At 40.3% G+C, this 15,995-nt stretch overlaps 1 protein-coding gene across 1 annotated transcript; it reads right to left on the bottom strand.

Moving 5' to 3' along the window:
- Positions 1-307: 307 nt before the first annotated feature.
- On the bottom strand, positions 308-14,336 carry LOC140835370 (uncharacterized). Its single transcript, XM_073200860.1, has 4 exons — positions 14,229-14,336; positions 13,445-14,174; positions 12,547-13,079; positions 308-508 (listed from the first exon to the last, which is right to left on the bottom strand). The coding sequence occupies exons 1-4, from the start codon at positions 14,334-14,336 to the stop codon at positions 308-310; spliced, it is 1,572 nt and encodes a 523-aa protein (XP_073056961.1).
- Positions 14,337-15,995: the final 1,659 nt, after the last annotated feature.

Here is a 15,995-nt window from a genome sequence, read left to right as displayed (position 1 = left end):
ACTGTGCAGACTTCGCAGGTGGAAAATATTTAGCAAGGAACTTGGTTGCTAACTCCTGCCAAGTAGTGATACTCCCCAAAGGAAGCGATTGGAGCCATCCTCTTGCTTGGTCCCTAAGAGAAAAATAAAATAAGCGCAATCGAATTATATCATCAGGAACACCATTTATCTTTACCGTGTCATTGATTTCAAGGAACATTCTGAGATGTAGATGAGGATTTGCAGTAGCGGCTCCCCCAAACTGGTTCTTTTGAACCATGTTTATCAATGCGGGCTTGATCTCAAAGTTGTTTGCATTAATAGTCCCTCATGCTATGCCCGAATAATGAGCATTTAGTACCGGCCTAAAACGATCTCTAATGGGTATTGCAGGAGGTGGATTTTCATTATCTCTATTGTCATCCATTGCTTGAATCTCTTCTCTTATCGCCTTTCTTAATCTTCTTACGGTTCTTTCGATCTTGGGATCAATGATAAGCAAGTCAAGATTTTGCGATCTTCTCATGCTCTGTCAAACAAAGATAAGAAACAAATCAATGTTTAAGGTAATACAATAAAAACAGCTCTAAATTAAAATCTAGACTAACTGGTAACAATACTAATATAAATTTAAAATAAACATTCCCCGGCAACGGCGACAAAAACTTGTTGCGTGTTTTCTTGATTGCTCGCAAGCGCACGACGTCAAGTTATAATAAAATGTATTTTTGAGTACAAGTGTCGATGCCACGAGAAATGTGTATATAAATGTATATTAGTACTTGTAATTAAAATAATCTCGACTTTATTTAGAATAATCAATTAAAAGATTTGTTTTCAAGAATAACTAAATTTAAAAATGGATTTAAATGTAACACCAATTTATAGCAATTAAAAATTGAATAAAAGATCTAGAGGTCCGATTTCACGCAACTGTCCACCATGTGTAATTTCTATTAGCTATGTTATAAAAATCGTTCTTGTTCATTAGCCAAGAATCCTATTATTATCTACTCCCTCTTCCGAGTATTAAGTAGATATTAGTTATCTAAAAATGAATTGTGACGTTCCCATCAACAATCTACAATTAAATAACACATCAAGCACTAGATTCTCTATAGGCTTCGATAGCATTATAGGCCTCCCGAACTCTATAAATACCATTGATGTATTTTTCCCTTTTCTTGTTTATAATTTCCTCTTCCGAGTGATAAATTGTAAACATATAAATCATTCAAAATATGCCCAATAAAATGAAAGCATTAAGAGTAGAACAATACAAATGAACAATATGAAGAACTTAAATAGCTTAGTTCATAACTTATAACACATGGTTTCTAGTTTTGTTCCATCTTTCCTCTAGAAATAAAAATTAGTTCATAATAACACAATCAAACCAACAAAACAAGGTTTTGAAACATGACATATCAACTAAAAATAAAAGAAAGAAGAACTTAGAACAAGAGTTCGAAGAGCTGATTCCGTCCCCGGAGTTGTGCAAAAGAGCTTCCAAGAACTTGATGAACTTGGATCTTCAATCCTCTAGCAGCAGCCTCTACTACTTCCTTGACTCCCCAATACCCTAGATGGTAAGAAAACGATGTATTTTATAGTCCTAGACAAGCCTCAATCCGCAGCACACCATTATCTTGGACTTCCATGCGCAGCACACCAAGTTACAGATTTTTCGGATTCTGTCGTGCAGGGACCGCGGGTGCGGTGCAGAACCTACCGCAGGTGCGGCGTTGCTTTTGGTGTGCAAACGTAGGTGCGATACTCCTTTTAGCGCGGGTGCATTGCCTTACCGCGGGTACGGTGTTTGTATAGGCGCGGGTGCACTGCAGCTGCTGTATTTTTTTTTATTTTTGGCACTTTCCAATTCAACACTTTCATACTCCACACTCTCATTATAACTACAACAACAAAAACAACAACAAATCACATAAAACCTGCTCAAGAATCACAAAATTCCAAGTTAAAAACAAGTAATAAAAATACAATAAATTGCACTTATCAGAGGGAATCCAAGGATCTAAACAAGGTTGAGCTTCATGACCTATTTGCTGATCTGAAGGCCTATGAGTTTGAGCTGCAAACTCAAGAAGGAGAACCCTCTACTCTAGCAACCACTACTGTCTTAGCTGCTGCAAGAACAGAACCAATTGGTGTAGTCGAGAAGGTTGATGATAAACTAAGCAATGATGCCATGTCATTGTTCATCAAAAAATTCGGAAGATTTATGAGGAAAAATCAAGGGAACTTCCAGAAGGATTATCAAAGAAACAGTTCTAAAGAGGAATCAAACGCTTGCTACAATTGTGGCAAACCCGGTCACTTCATTGCTGACTGTCCCAAACCTAAGAAGGACAAATAAGGCTCGACTGAAAGAAAGAAGAAGTCATATGAGCACAAGAGAGGACCCAAGGATGATAAGAAGTCTTTCAGAAAGAAGCATGAGGTACTCTTAGCTGAAGAGAGTAAATCAAAATGGGCAGAAACTGACAGCGAAGAGTCAGAGCCAGAAATCTCATGCAGTTTCAGTGATGGTGAAGAGGAAGTGAAGTGTCTAATGGCTGGTGATACAGAAGTGGAGTCAAGCAGTTAACATATATTTGACTTTAGCTCAACCGATTTCAACAGAGAAGAACTCATTTCAACTCTTCATGATATGGTTAGTGAGTACCCCAAGCTTGCTTTACCTTTTGAAAAGGCTAGAGCAAAGCAAAATGATTACATAGACAATAAAATTAAAACTGATGTATCAGTTGATGTGTTGAGTCTAAAAGAGGAAATTGCTGAGCTCAATGCTGAAAGAAGCAGGAATCAATCAATGATTCAGAAGTTAATGCTTAAAAATTCAATGCAAACTGAGCTTATTCAGGCATGGAACAAATCATCTGCTTCATTAACTGATATACAGAACTCACAGAAATCAATTACTGATAAAACTGGTTTAGGGTTCAGTAACCAAGATGAAATGCCTTCCAATGATACTCGACCAAAACTGAATATGGATAAAGGGAAATACATTCACTTTGTCAAATCATTTGTGGTACAAGAACAAATTGAGCCAAGTAAACTGGTTGACATCCTACTGAACGTACGAACAAGGCTAAAAGATATGGTATTGGATATAGCCCAAAATTTCTAACTGACTCACGCAGTCAGTTGTCAAAAAGATTCAGCAGGAATTATTCAAATGGCTACTCCAATTACTATAACAACAAGCCAGTTCAGAAAAGATATCGGCTGAACAATCAGTTGAACAGAGCCAAGTCACATGTTGTCTCATCTGCACACTACACAGCAAGCACACACAAATCGAGAAAGACAATATGAAATACAGCAACTGGACAGTCAGTTAGACTGATCGAAGTCTGGATTCCTAAAGGACTAATAAATTTCGGACCCAAATAGAAAAGGGTACCAATATTATATTTTGTGTGTGATTGCAGGTAACAGGTACAAGAAAGGAATCAATCTGGTACTTGGATAGTGGATGCTCACGACACATGATAGGAGATTCAAATTTGTTATCTCAACTGATCAAGTACACTGGAACAAACATCAGTTTCGGAGATAATTCCAAAGGTAAAACTGTGGGTAAGTGTAAGCTTATCCATGGTAACTGTATCATTAATGATGTTTTATTAGTTGAGAATCTCAAGTATAATCTGATTAGCATTAGTCAGTTATGCGATAATGGATTCTCAGTTCAGTTTGACAAATATTCTTGTTCAGTCAAAGATGCAACTGATGAGATCATACTAACTGGCAAACGGTGTGGAAACACTTACAAAGTCAGTTGGAATGATCAACCTTATGCACCAATATGCTTCATTTGCTTCAAAATCTTCTAAAAACTGGTTGTGGCATAAGATATTAAACCATATGGACTTTAAATCTATTGCATATCTGAGTAATCACGATCTTGTCACAGGTTTGCCCAAAATGGATTTTACCAAATATAAAATTGGCTTAGCATGTCAGTTTGGTAAACAAGTTAAATCTTCTTTTAAAAACAAGGGTTGTAAATCTTCTTCCCATTGCTTAGAGCTGTTACATATGGATCTATTTAGTCCAATACTAGTCATGAGCTTAGGGGGAATGAAATACACCTTGGTGGTTGTAGATGATTTTTCAAGATTTACTTGGGTAATATTTCTCAAATCCAAAGACCAAACTGCTGCACAACTGATCAAGTTTTTCAAAAGAATATTAAACGAGAAATCAATTGGAATTGATAGAATAAGATTCGACCGAGGAACTGAATTCATCAATCAAATTCTTTCAAATTTTTTAGAAAATGCTGGAATTAAGCATTTGCTCTCAGCAGCTAGAACTCCTCAGCAAAATGGTGTAGCTGAGAGGAGAAATTGGACCCTTAAAGAAGCTGCTAGAACAATGCTTGCTGATTCTAGTATTTCTCAAAAGTTTTGGGCAGAGGCAGTAAACACTACGTGTTACACTCAGAACAGATCGATGATTAATAAAAATCATTTGAAAACACCTTATGAGATCTGGCATGGACAAAAAAGTATGGTATCTTACTTCAAAATATTCAGCTGCAGATGTTTTATTCTTGACAATGGAAAAAATCATTTAAAAGCCTTTGATGCTAAATCTGCAGAGGGAATATTTTTAGGATATTCGTCAGTTAGCAAAGCTTATAGAGTCTTTAACAAGAGCACATTAAATATTGAAGAGTCTATACATGTTGTTTTTGATGAAACTGTTCTAATTGATAAGACAACTGATCTAGTTGAGCTAGTTGATCGATTTAGAGATATCAGTTTGGAGGATGATCATGAAGAAGAAAATCATTTCAATCGAAACATCCTTAAAACACCTGAACCTGAAATTGTGGATCAATCAGTTGAACAGGAAATAATTCCTGAAAATCAGTTGGAAGAGCAAATAAATGATATTCATTTACCAAATGAAATAGATCCAAGTGAAACTGAAAACATTCAGTTGCTTAATGAAGAAATTGCTGATACAGAATCAAAAAACGCTGAACTCAGATGGAAGAAATCACATCCTCCAGAATTGGTGATTAGTAATCCATCTGACTCTGTAAGAACAAGAAAGCAAATGCTCAATCTATTTATTCATTCAGCTTTTGTATCGCAATCGGAACCGAACAAAACTGATGAAGCTCTTGCTGATCCAAACTGGAAAAATGCAATGCAAGAAGAGCTGAATCAGTTTACCCATAACAATGTCTGGAACCTAGTTCCAAGACAAATTTCAAAAACTGTTATAGGTACAAAATGGGTGTACAGGAATAAACTGAATGAAGATGGTTCAGTTGTGCGCAACAAGGCGAGACTGGTAGCAAAAGGATATAGGCAAGAAGAAGGAATTGATTATGGTGAAACATATGCACCAGTTGCAAGACTGGAAGCTATCAGAATATTCCTTGCCTACGCATCATTCAAGAACTTCAAAGTGTACCAGATGGATGTAAAGAGTGCAATCCTGAATGGCCAGTTGCAAGAGGAAGTCTATGTTGAACAACCTCTAGGTTTTGTCAATCATCATTTTCTTGATTATGTCTGCCATTTGAACAAAGCCTTATATGGTTAAACAAGCTCCAAGAGCTTGGTATGAAACTCTTTCAAAATTTCTAACTGATCATGATTTTTCTGTTGGATCAGTTGATAAGACATTGTTCAAATTTTCGAAAAATGATCACATTTTACTCGTTCAAATTTATGTTGATGACATCATATTTGGGTCAACTAACCCAAAATTATGCGAGAAATTTGCTAAGTTGATGCAGGAAAAATTTGAAATGAGCATGATGGGTGAACTGACATTCTTTCTTGGATTACAAGTGAAGCAACTGGAGACATGCACTTTTATTAGTCAAACTAAGTACACAAAGGAGTTGCTGAAGAAATTTGGCATGTAATCGTGTTCAGCTGCAAGTACTCCCATGAGTTCATTAGTAAAACTGGACACTGATCAAGGGAGAATATCAGTTGAGGCGACACTTTACAGAGGTTTAATAGGTTCATTATTGTACCTAACTGCTAGTCGTCCCTGATATTCTATTTGCTGTCTGTATGTGTGCTAGATTTCAGGCAAACCCTAAACAATCACAATTTTTCAGCTGCCAAGCGTATTTTAAAATATCTTAAGGGCACAGAAAATGTTGGGTTATGGTATTCTCAAGACTCCACTTTCAATTTAGTTGGATATTCAGATGCAAATTATGCATGATATAAGCTTGATCGTAAAATTACAAGTGGATCATGTCAGTTTCTAGGAGACAGACTGATCTCTTGGTTCAGCAAGAAGCAAACATCCATAGCAACTTCCACAACTGAATCAGAATACCTTGCTACTGGAAGCTGCTGTGCTCAATTGCTCTGGGTTCAGCAACAACTGAGAGATTATGGAGTTGACGATAAAGAATCACCCATATTCTGTGATAATACAAGCACGATTGCTATTACCTACAATCCAGTTCATCACTCGAAGACCAAGCACATAGATGTCAGGCATCACTTCATCAGAGATCATGCCTTGAAGAAGGACATACGACAGGAATATGTCTCAACTGAGCAGCAAGCAGCTGATATCTTCACTAAACCATTGCCCGAGACTAAGTTTTCTCATTTTCGCAATATACTTGGATTAATTGATTTATTCTAATCAGTTTTACTGTTGATATATTAGTTGTTAATTATTTTGTCATATCTATTAGTTCTATTGTCAGTTACTGTTCATTCAGTTCGTTCTTTTATCCATTTGAATTTCAACTGATGTCAGTTAATCATTTGTCAGTTATTATGTTTAGTTTATGAATTACTTCTCAACTGATGAGATTAACTATTGCAGGAAAATAAAAGACAAAGATAAACGAAATAAACATTTTATTCACTTGAAGAAATTGGTGTGAATTACATCGTACAACTCTTCCTGAACAAAAATGACCTCCACTTGTTCAACCAATGGTTTAAATCAACGGTGGAAGTCTTAAGGAAGCTATCTGTTACGTACCGTACTTTTACTATTCAAAATTTGTGGAAAAATGTAAAATTTTCTTAATCGAAACGTGAACATTCAAAATCCGATAAAAAAAAGAAAACTGTACGTCTCACAAGTTGTTGCAACCAAAAGATTTGAAATTTAAAGTTCGACAAAAGTAATTGAACATTTTCATGAAAACTAAAACTTGGCGGTCCTCGGGTCTAGCCTCCCACTCAGTCCAAGCCTGTCCCTCGATCACCACCTCCCGCCTCCTCATAAACATCCTCACCTGCATCGATTAAGTCTAGTAAGTCTAAAGACTCAACATGAATAAACTGAGAATATAATACATAATAAAACCACATGCAGCTTAAAAGTAGAACATACATACGTGAAACTTGAACTGGAAGTAAACTTGAACTTTCATACATACCATAGACGTGGCATAACGTAAAAACTTTCATAAACATGCTTGCATACTTGTACATACATAAACATACATGAACTTCATTATTTTGCGTAGATGCATATTTCAAAGCAAGTGACCCATAACATAATCGCCTGATCAGACTAAACCACAATATTGGGATGACAGGGGCGAACCCACTGCCACATACATGAGATCCCCGTTCATGCTTTAACGAGTGAATTGGTCCCCGTTCATGCTTTAACGCTTTCCAATCCTGATCTAAACCCGTTCATGATTTAACGGGTGGGTTGGTCCCCGTTCATGATTTAACGCTTTCCAACCCCATACATACGTTGGACACAAGACGTTTAGCATGCCTCAAAAACTTGAAAATAATTTTCTTGCACGTCACATACTTACTTGGCGTTGAGGGATTCGTTGGACTTCGATTGGGGACGTTGTTGCACCTACTAACTTGAAATCAAATGCTTAACTTGTATAACTTAGACGTAGGTATTCGCGCTCACTACCGAACTCAATAAATAACTTAAGACATTCTATAACACTCGGGACTTGACCTCATTTAAATCATCGTACTAACCCAAGACATGAAACTCCAAAACAAAATAAGATTTCCCCAAAAATATGGAGTACACGGACCCCGTGCATGGGTCCGGGTAGGGGTCCGTGTAGGTGAGAAAAAAGGAATACTCGGGAAGAATAAGGGACACGGACCCCGTGCCCAGGTCCGGCTTCGGGTCCTTGTGGACTCGGTAAAATTTGTCGTGTAGAAGGGGAAAGGCACGAACCCCGTGCTTGGGTCCATGTAGGGTTCCGTGTAGTCTCGGTAAAAAAATGCACCAAGGAGGAAACGAAGGCACGGACCCCGTGTCCGGGTCCGTGTAGGGGTCCGGCTAGGCACTGTATGACGAAACCTGCGTGAAAAACTTAACAAGCCATTTCTTTCTTCCAACCAACCCAAATGGACTAAGAATCGACACCCCGATCCACATCCTAGGACCCTATAGCACTGAATGAAACCTTTACAAATACTCCAAGACGACTACGCATCCCAAACGACGCAACGAAACCGTGAACATGACAATTGACGAACAAAACACAACGTAGTACTTTTAATTCATAGAAGTGCCTACCACACGAAATGACAACCCAAAAATCATTCCAACATCAAATTAAACGTACTTAGACGCAGCAACGATCACCCGTTGATCCCCATCAAAGCCTGCAACAAATGAAATTCAAGAACGCATCAACATCGTAATTTTCTAAAACGCAGTTTGAGCAGTCCCACGAAAGACACCATAACTCACTCAATTTTTAGCCAAATAACTCGAATTTTATATCAAATCGAAAGTATCGAAAAGTATACATTTTTTATGTTGAAAGTTTTCTCAAAATCTCGACTGAAAAATCGCAGTTTTCAACAGAACAGCAAGTTACGAAATTTCAGATCTAAAAATATTTCAAAACGCATTCGATGCATCTTCTGCCCAAACTACGAACATCACACTGAATTTTTGCGCATAAACATAACGCACGCATAATATGACGAGATCGATGCATAAATAACAGATTATACGTGCCTTTTGATATTTAAAAATACCGAAACAACGATAACGACGCGGGAACGGAGCGAGGCTTGATCCGGGACGACCGTGGCGCTAAAATATTGCAACGAAATTAAAGAAAAGTTGCTGGAAAGTTCGAAGGAGAGGGGTGGCCGCTTCCTAGATGAATAACCCTAGGTCTCAAAAATAATAAAAATCTGAATGTGAAGTCAGTGTGCGTGTTTAGTCGTGTACATGTGTGTGTATAAGTGTGTGTGTGTGCATGTGTTTTAGTAAATTAGGGAGAGTAAAATTTGCTTAATTAATAATTAGCAATTAATTTAAAATACTAACTCCCCTTAACTTTAACACAATCTCTAATTAAAAACAAAGAGGTACGAGTGCTAGACTTTAAAAGTTTTAAAATTCTAAAATTCACCTAATAATTAAATTAGGCTTTAAAATACTAACAACTTAATAAATTTTTTAAAACATCCCATTCTTGACTAAAAATTAAAGTACTACATTTTAAAATACCAAAAATCGTCACCGGTCTTTTCCTCAATCCCGCTTCGAATAATCGCCTGAAACATGAACTCGAAAAATATTTCAACGTGCATCACATAAACATAATTAATTTAAAATAATACATTTAAATAAATGACGCACTACTAAGACTCGTTTTAAAATTAAATAAATGCTTTAATAATTAAATAAATACATGGGTTATACGTGTACTGAATTTGGGCACTACAGTTCCTCCCCCACTTATAAAAATTTCATCCTCGAAATTAAATCTTACCGAACAACTCCGAGTAGCGAATCCTTATATCTGCCTCTGACTCCCAAATGGCCTCTTCCACTAATTGGTTTAGCCACTGGACTTTGACCAACTTGGTCACTTTGTTTCGAAGTCTCCGCTCCTGTCTGTCTAGGATTTGGACGGGTCTTTCCTCATATGACAGGTCTAGAGCCAACTGCAACGGCTCGTAGCTCAACACATGCGAAGGATTAGCTAGATACTTTCTCAGCATCGAGACGTGGAACACATTATGTACCCCGGCCAGATTCGGCGGAAGGGCAACACGATAAGCTAGTGTCCCAACTCTGTCAATATTCTCAAACGACCCAATAAACATTGGACTGAGCTTGCCTCTTTTCCCAAATCTCATAACACCCTTCATAGGTGCTATCTTGACAAAGACGTGATCACCAACGGCAAACTCTAGATCTCTCATTCTCTTATCAGCTTAGCTCTTTTGGCGACTATGGGCGGTCTTCATTCTCTCTCAAATCTTGACCACTACATCTGTAGTCTGCTAAACTATCTCCGAACCAAGTTCTGCTCTTTCACCAACCTCATCCCAATGAACTGGTGATCTGCACGTCCTTCCGTACAACACCTCGTAAGGGGTAATACCTATAGATGCTTGGAAACTGTTGTTAAAGGTAAACTCAACTAGAGGTAAATTTGATTCCCAAGTCCCCTGGAAATCGATCATATAGGCCCGCAATAAATCCTCCAATATCTGAATCACTTGCTCAGACTGGCCATCTGTTTGCGGGTGAAAAGCTGTACTGGAAAGCAATTTCGTCCCCATGGCTGCATGTAAGCTCTTCCAAAAGGACGATGAAAACCTTGGGTCCCTGTCGGACATGATAGAAACTGGTACTCCATGCAACCGAACTATCTCCTTGATGTAGAGCTCCGCATACTGCATCACAGAGAAAGTTGTCTTCACTGGCAAGAAGTGTGCCGACTTCGTGAGTCGATCCACTATAACCCAAATAGAATTGGATCCCCTGACTGACCTTGGCAAACAAACCACAAAGTCCATTGTAACATTCTCCCATTTCCACTCTGGGATGGGGAGTTGCTTAACCAATCCTGCTGGCCTCTGATGTTCTACCTTCACCTGCTGACAAGTGAGGCATTCAGACACAAATCTGCGGATGTCTCTCTTCATCCCTGGCCACCAATACAAAATCTGTAGGTCTTTGTACATCTTGGTACCTCCTGGGTTAATAGAGTACGGAGATGCGTGTGCCTCTGTCAGAATATCCTCTCGGATTGAATCAACACTAGGCACCCACATTCTACCTCTGTATCTCACAATACCATCTGACACTGTGTAAAGTATACTGCCCTTGGCTTCATCCTTCAACCTCCATTTCTGTAACTGCTCATCTGAAGGCTGGCTTGCAAGAATACGGTCTAGCAAGGATGATTGTACTGTCAGATTAAACAGCCTTGGAGTTCTGCCCTCGCGATAAACTTACAAATCAAACCTCTGAATCTCAGACTGGAGCGGTTCTGTGCTGACAACTGTGCTACCGCTGCAACTTTTCTGCTCAAGGCATCTGCCACAACGTTAGCTTTCCCTGGATGGTAGCTAATCTCGCAGTCGTAGTCTTTCACCAACTCTAACCACCGTCTATGTCTCATGTTCAGTTCCTTCTGCGTGAAGAAATACTTTAGACTCTTGTGATCGGTAAATATCTGATACTTCTCGCCATACAAGTAGTGTCTCCAAATCTTCAACGCAAAGACGACAGCGGCTAGCTCAAGATCATGAGTCGGTAGTTCTTCTCGTGGCTATAACCCGACCCTGCTGCATCAATACTGCGCCTAACCCGAGCTTAGATGCATCGATGTATAGCACAAATCCGCCTTGCCCTGTTGGCATGGCTAACACCGGCGCTGAAATAAGAACTTGTTTCAAACTATCAAAGCTCTTCTGACATTCATCACTCCACACAAACTTAGCATTCTTCTTGGTCAGTGAAGTGAGTGGCACGCTATCGACGAAAACCACTGAATAAACTTACGGTAGTAACCGGCTAAGCACAGAAAACTGCGGATCTCTGATGAATTCTTCGGCTCAACCCATTCCTTAACTGCTGCCACCTTGGATGGATCCACTTCAACCACATTGCTAGATATAATGTTACCCAAAAACGCCACCTTCTCCAACCAAAATTCACACTTACTGAACTTCGCAAATAACTTGCGACTCTGCAAAGTCTGTAGAACTGTCCTCAAATGCTGGTTGTGCTCCTCATGGCTCTTTGAGTAAATAAGAATGTCGTCAATGAACACTATGAAGAACTGATCAAGGTAAGGCGGAAAGACTCGGTTCATCAAGTCCATGAAAATTGCTGGAGCATTCGTAAGTCCGAACGGCATCACTAAGAACTCGTAATGCCCATATCTGGTCCTGAAGGCTGTTTTGTGCACATCTGCCTCTTTCACCTTCAGCTGGTGATACCCTGATCGAAGATCTATTTTAGAGAACACTGTGGCTCCCTGCAACTTATCAAACAAGTCTTCGATCCAAGGAAGTGGGTACTTGTTCTTTATCGTTACCTTGTTCAGCTCCCGGTAATCGATGCACAGTCTCATGCTCCCATCTTTATTTTTCACAAAGAGCACTGGTGCGTCCCACGGTGAGAAACTGGGGCGGATGAATTCCTTGTCGAGAATCTCTTGAATCTGCTGTTTGAGTTATAACATCTCAGCTGGAGCTAATCTTTACGGTGCCTTAGAGAATGACACTGTGTCTGGCATGAGATCAATTGCAAACTCCACCTCTCTCTCTGGTGGAAGACCTGTGACGTCTCAGGAAAGACATCTGGAAAGTCTCTGACTATTGGCTCATCTGATGGTGACGGAGCGGGTATGTCATGTGTTGAAATAATGCTGTCCAAGAAAGCCTGACACCCCTTGGAGATAAGTTTTCGCGCCTGCATGCAAGAGATCATGCGCGGGAAACTTCTCCACCTATCTGGCTCAAATAGAAACTGCTCCATTCTCATTGGTCTGACCAACACTGATCTCTTCTGAAAATCAATCAGGACTCTGTTCTTTGTCAACCAGTTCATATCCAAGATAATGTCAGACTCTGGCATCGGCAATATTATCAGGTCTGCATACACCAGGTGGCCCTGCAGTTCTAGATCAATATCTTTGACCACGCTGGTAGCTACCAGTTCTTTCCCTGATGGGACTGTCACTGAATAATTCACATCAAGGCCGATGGACTTGATATCCAAATGATTAGCAAAGGTCTCCGAGATGAATGAATGAGTGGCCCTTGAATCTATCAGGGCCTTCGTGGATAACCTCTTGATGAAAATATTTCCTGAGGGACGTTAGAACGACACAAGACTTATATTCCCACTATTCTATCATTAATCTCAACATAGCAGAAAATTAATATCCCACGTCACACAAAATATCACTATCACACTAATAATCCCAAATAAAATTTCAACATGCAGGGCAAGAATTTAATACTGTACTGAATTAAACAAGTTACCGGTTAACAGTGTAGTATCTGGGTTCGCCTCCTGTGCATGCATGGCAAACACTCTGCCTTGGGTTGGCTGCTTCCATTGTGGGAACTCCTTTAGCATGTGGTCACTAGCTCTACACTTGAAACACTTGCCCGACCCATACAAACACTGCCCTATGTGCTGGCGGTTGCACTTCGGGCACACCGGGTACTCTCCCAGCCTCTGAGGAGCCTTCTGCTGGGGAACGGGGACCTTGCCTTTTGGTGGTCCCTGGTAAGGCCTCTTTCCTTGCTTCCCCTTGTAAGGCTTCTTAAATGGGGTCGTTGTTGATGCTGCTGCGGCTGCTGTGGGGCCTGATAGGGCCTCTTGCCCTGCCTGTCGTTATCGATATCCCGCTGATCCTGTTCTGCCGCTAAAGCTCTAGACACGGTAGTTGCATAAGTAGTAGGACCAGAAACTCGGACGTCAAGGTGCAAGATCGGCCGCAAACCATCCATGAAATGCCTAAACTTTGCCTGGACATCGTTCGCAATGAGAGGTACGAAGTGACATCCCCTCTCAAACTTCCTAACAAATTCTACAACACTATTGTCACCCTGTCGCAGCGTCATGAATTCCCGGGTTAACCTGGATCGTACTTCTTCAGTGAAGTACTTGGAGTAAAAGATCTCCTTGAAGCCATTCCATGATAGTGTCTGCAAGTTTATTGATACGGACGCACTCTCCCACCACAGTCTGGCGTCCCCTGACAGAAGGAACGTAGAACACCTGACCTTATCTGCATCGGTCATCTCCATGAAGTCAAAGATTACTTCGATGGACTTGGTCCATCCCTCAGCTATCATGGGGTCAGTGATACGCGGAAACTCCTTCGGACTCATCCTCCTGAATCTTTCATACACTGCCTCTGGCCTGGGCCTTGCCCCAGCATCCACAGCAGCCTGGTTCCCCGCAAACTGTGCGAAGAACTGAGTCATTCCTGCAAGCATCTGTGCCTGCATGTCTGGAGGTGGAGGCGGAGGTGGAGGAGCGTCTCTTCTCTCCTCTCGAAGCTCCCTGTCCTCATCTCTTGCTTCACGGTCGATCACACATCTAGGAGGCATACTGTTCCAATAATTTACCCAACACGTAAACCCCACATGCAGGAACATGATATAGACAACATAAGATGCACGTACTTGAACTTAAAAATATGCACATGCTGAAATCAGAACTTTATGCTTACTACATATCATAAATTTGAAACCTTAAAACTTACAGACTGGAGGTGTGACTTCGTGAGCTTCATGCGACTGGCAGTAGGCATAACCCTTTACAAGAACACGGCTCTGATACCAACTGTTACGTACCGTACTTTTACTATTCAAAATTTGCGGAAAATTTTAAAATTTTCTTAATCGAAACATGAACATTCAAAATCCGGATAGAAAAAGAAAACTGTACGTCTCACAAGTTGTTGCAACCAAAAGATTTGAAATTTAAAGTTCGACAAAAGTAATTGAACATTTTCATGAAAACTAAAACTTGACGGTCCTCGGGTCTAGCCTCCCACTCAGTCCAAGCCTGCCCCTTGATCACCACCTCCCGCCTCCTCATAAACATCCTCACATGCATCGATCAAGTCTAGTGAGTCTCCAGACTCAACACGTATAAACTGGGAATATAATACATAATAAAACCACATGCAGCTTAAAAGTAGAACATACATACGTGAAACTTGAACTGGAAGTAAACTTGAACTTTCATACATACCATAGACGTGCCATAACGTAAAAACTTTCATAAACATGCTTGCATACTTGTACATACATAAAAATACACGAACTTCATTATTTTGCGTAGAGGCATGTTTCAAAGCAAGTGACCCATAACATAATCGCCTGATCAGATTAAACCACAGTACTGGGATGAGAGGGGCGAACCCACTGCCACATACATGAGATCCCCATTCATGCTTTAAAGGGTGGATTGGTCCCCGTTCATGCTTTAACACTTTCCAATCCTGATCTAAACTCGTTCATGCTTTAACGGGTGGGTTGGTCCCCATTCATGATTTAACGCTTTCCAACCCCATACATACGTTGGTCACAAGACGTTTAGCATGCCTCAAAAACTTTATAAATAATTTTCTTGCACGTCACATACTTACTTGGCGTTGAGAGATTCGTTGGACTTCGATTGAGGCCGTTGCTGCACCTACTAACTTGAAATCAAATGCCTAACTTGTATAACTTAGACCTAGGTATTCATGCTCACCACCGAACTCAATAATCTATAACACTCGGGACTTGACCTCATTTAAATCATCGTACTAACCCAAGACATGAAACTCCAAGACAAAATAAGATTTTCCCAAAAATATGGAGTACACGGACCCCGTATATGGGTCCGAGTAGGAGTCCGTGCCCAGGTCCGGCTCCGGGTCCGTGTGGACTCGGTAAAATTTTTTCGTGTAGAAGGGGAAGGCATGGACCCCGTGCATGGGTCTGTGTAGGGTTCCGTGTAGTCTCAGTAAAAAAATGCACCAAGGAGGAAACGAAGGCACAGACCCCGTGTCCGGGTCCGTGTAGGGGTCCGGCTAGGCACTGTATGACGAAACCTGCGTGAAAAACTTAACAAGCCATTTCTTTCTTCCAACCAACCCAAATGGACTAAGAATCGACACCCCGAGCCACATCCTAGGACCCTATAGCACTGAATAAAACCTTTAAAAATACTCAAAGACGACTACACATCCCAAACGACGCAACGAAACCGTGAAC

Source organism: Primulina eburnea, chromosome 6 (assembly GCF_022965805.1).
Source record: "Primulina eburnea isolate SZY01 chromosome 6, ASM2296580v1, whole genome shotgun sequence".
Lineage (NCBI taxonomy): Eukaryota > Viridiplantae > Streptophyta > Magnoliopsida > Lamiales > Gesneriaceae > Primulina > Primulina eburnea.
Note: the sequence above shows the minus strand (reverse complement) of the source record. Positions and strands in the feature narration are given on the sequence as shown.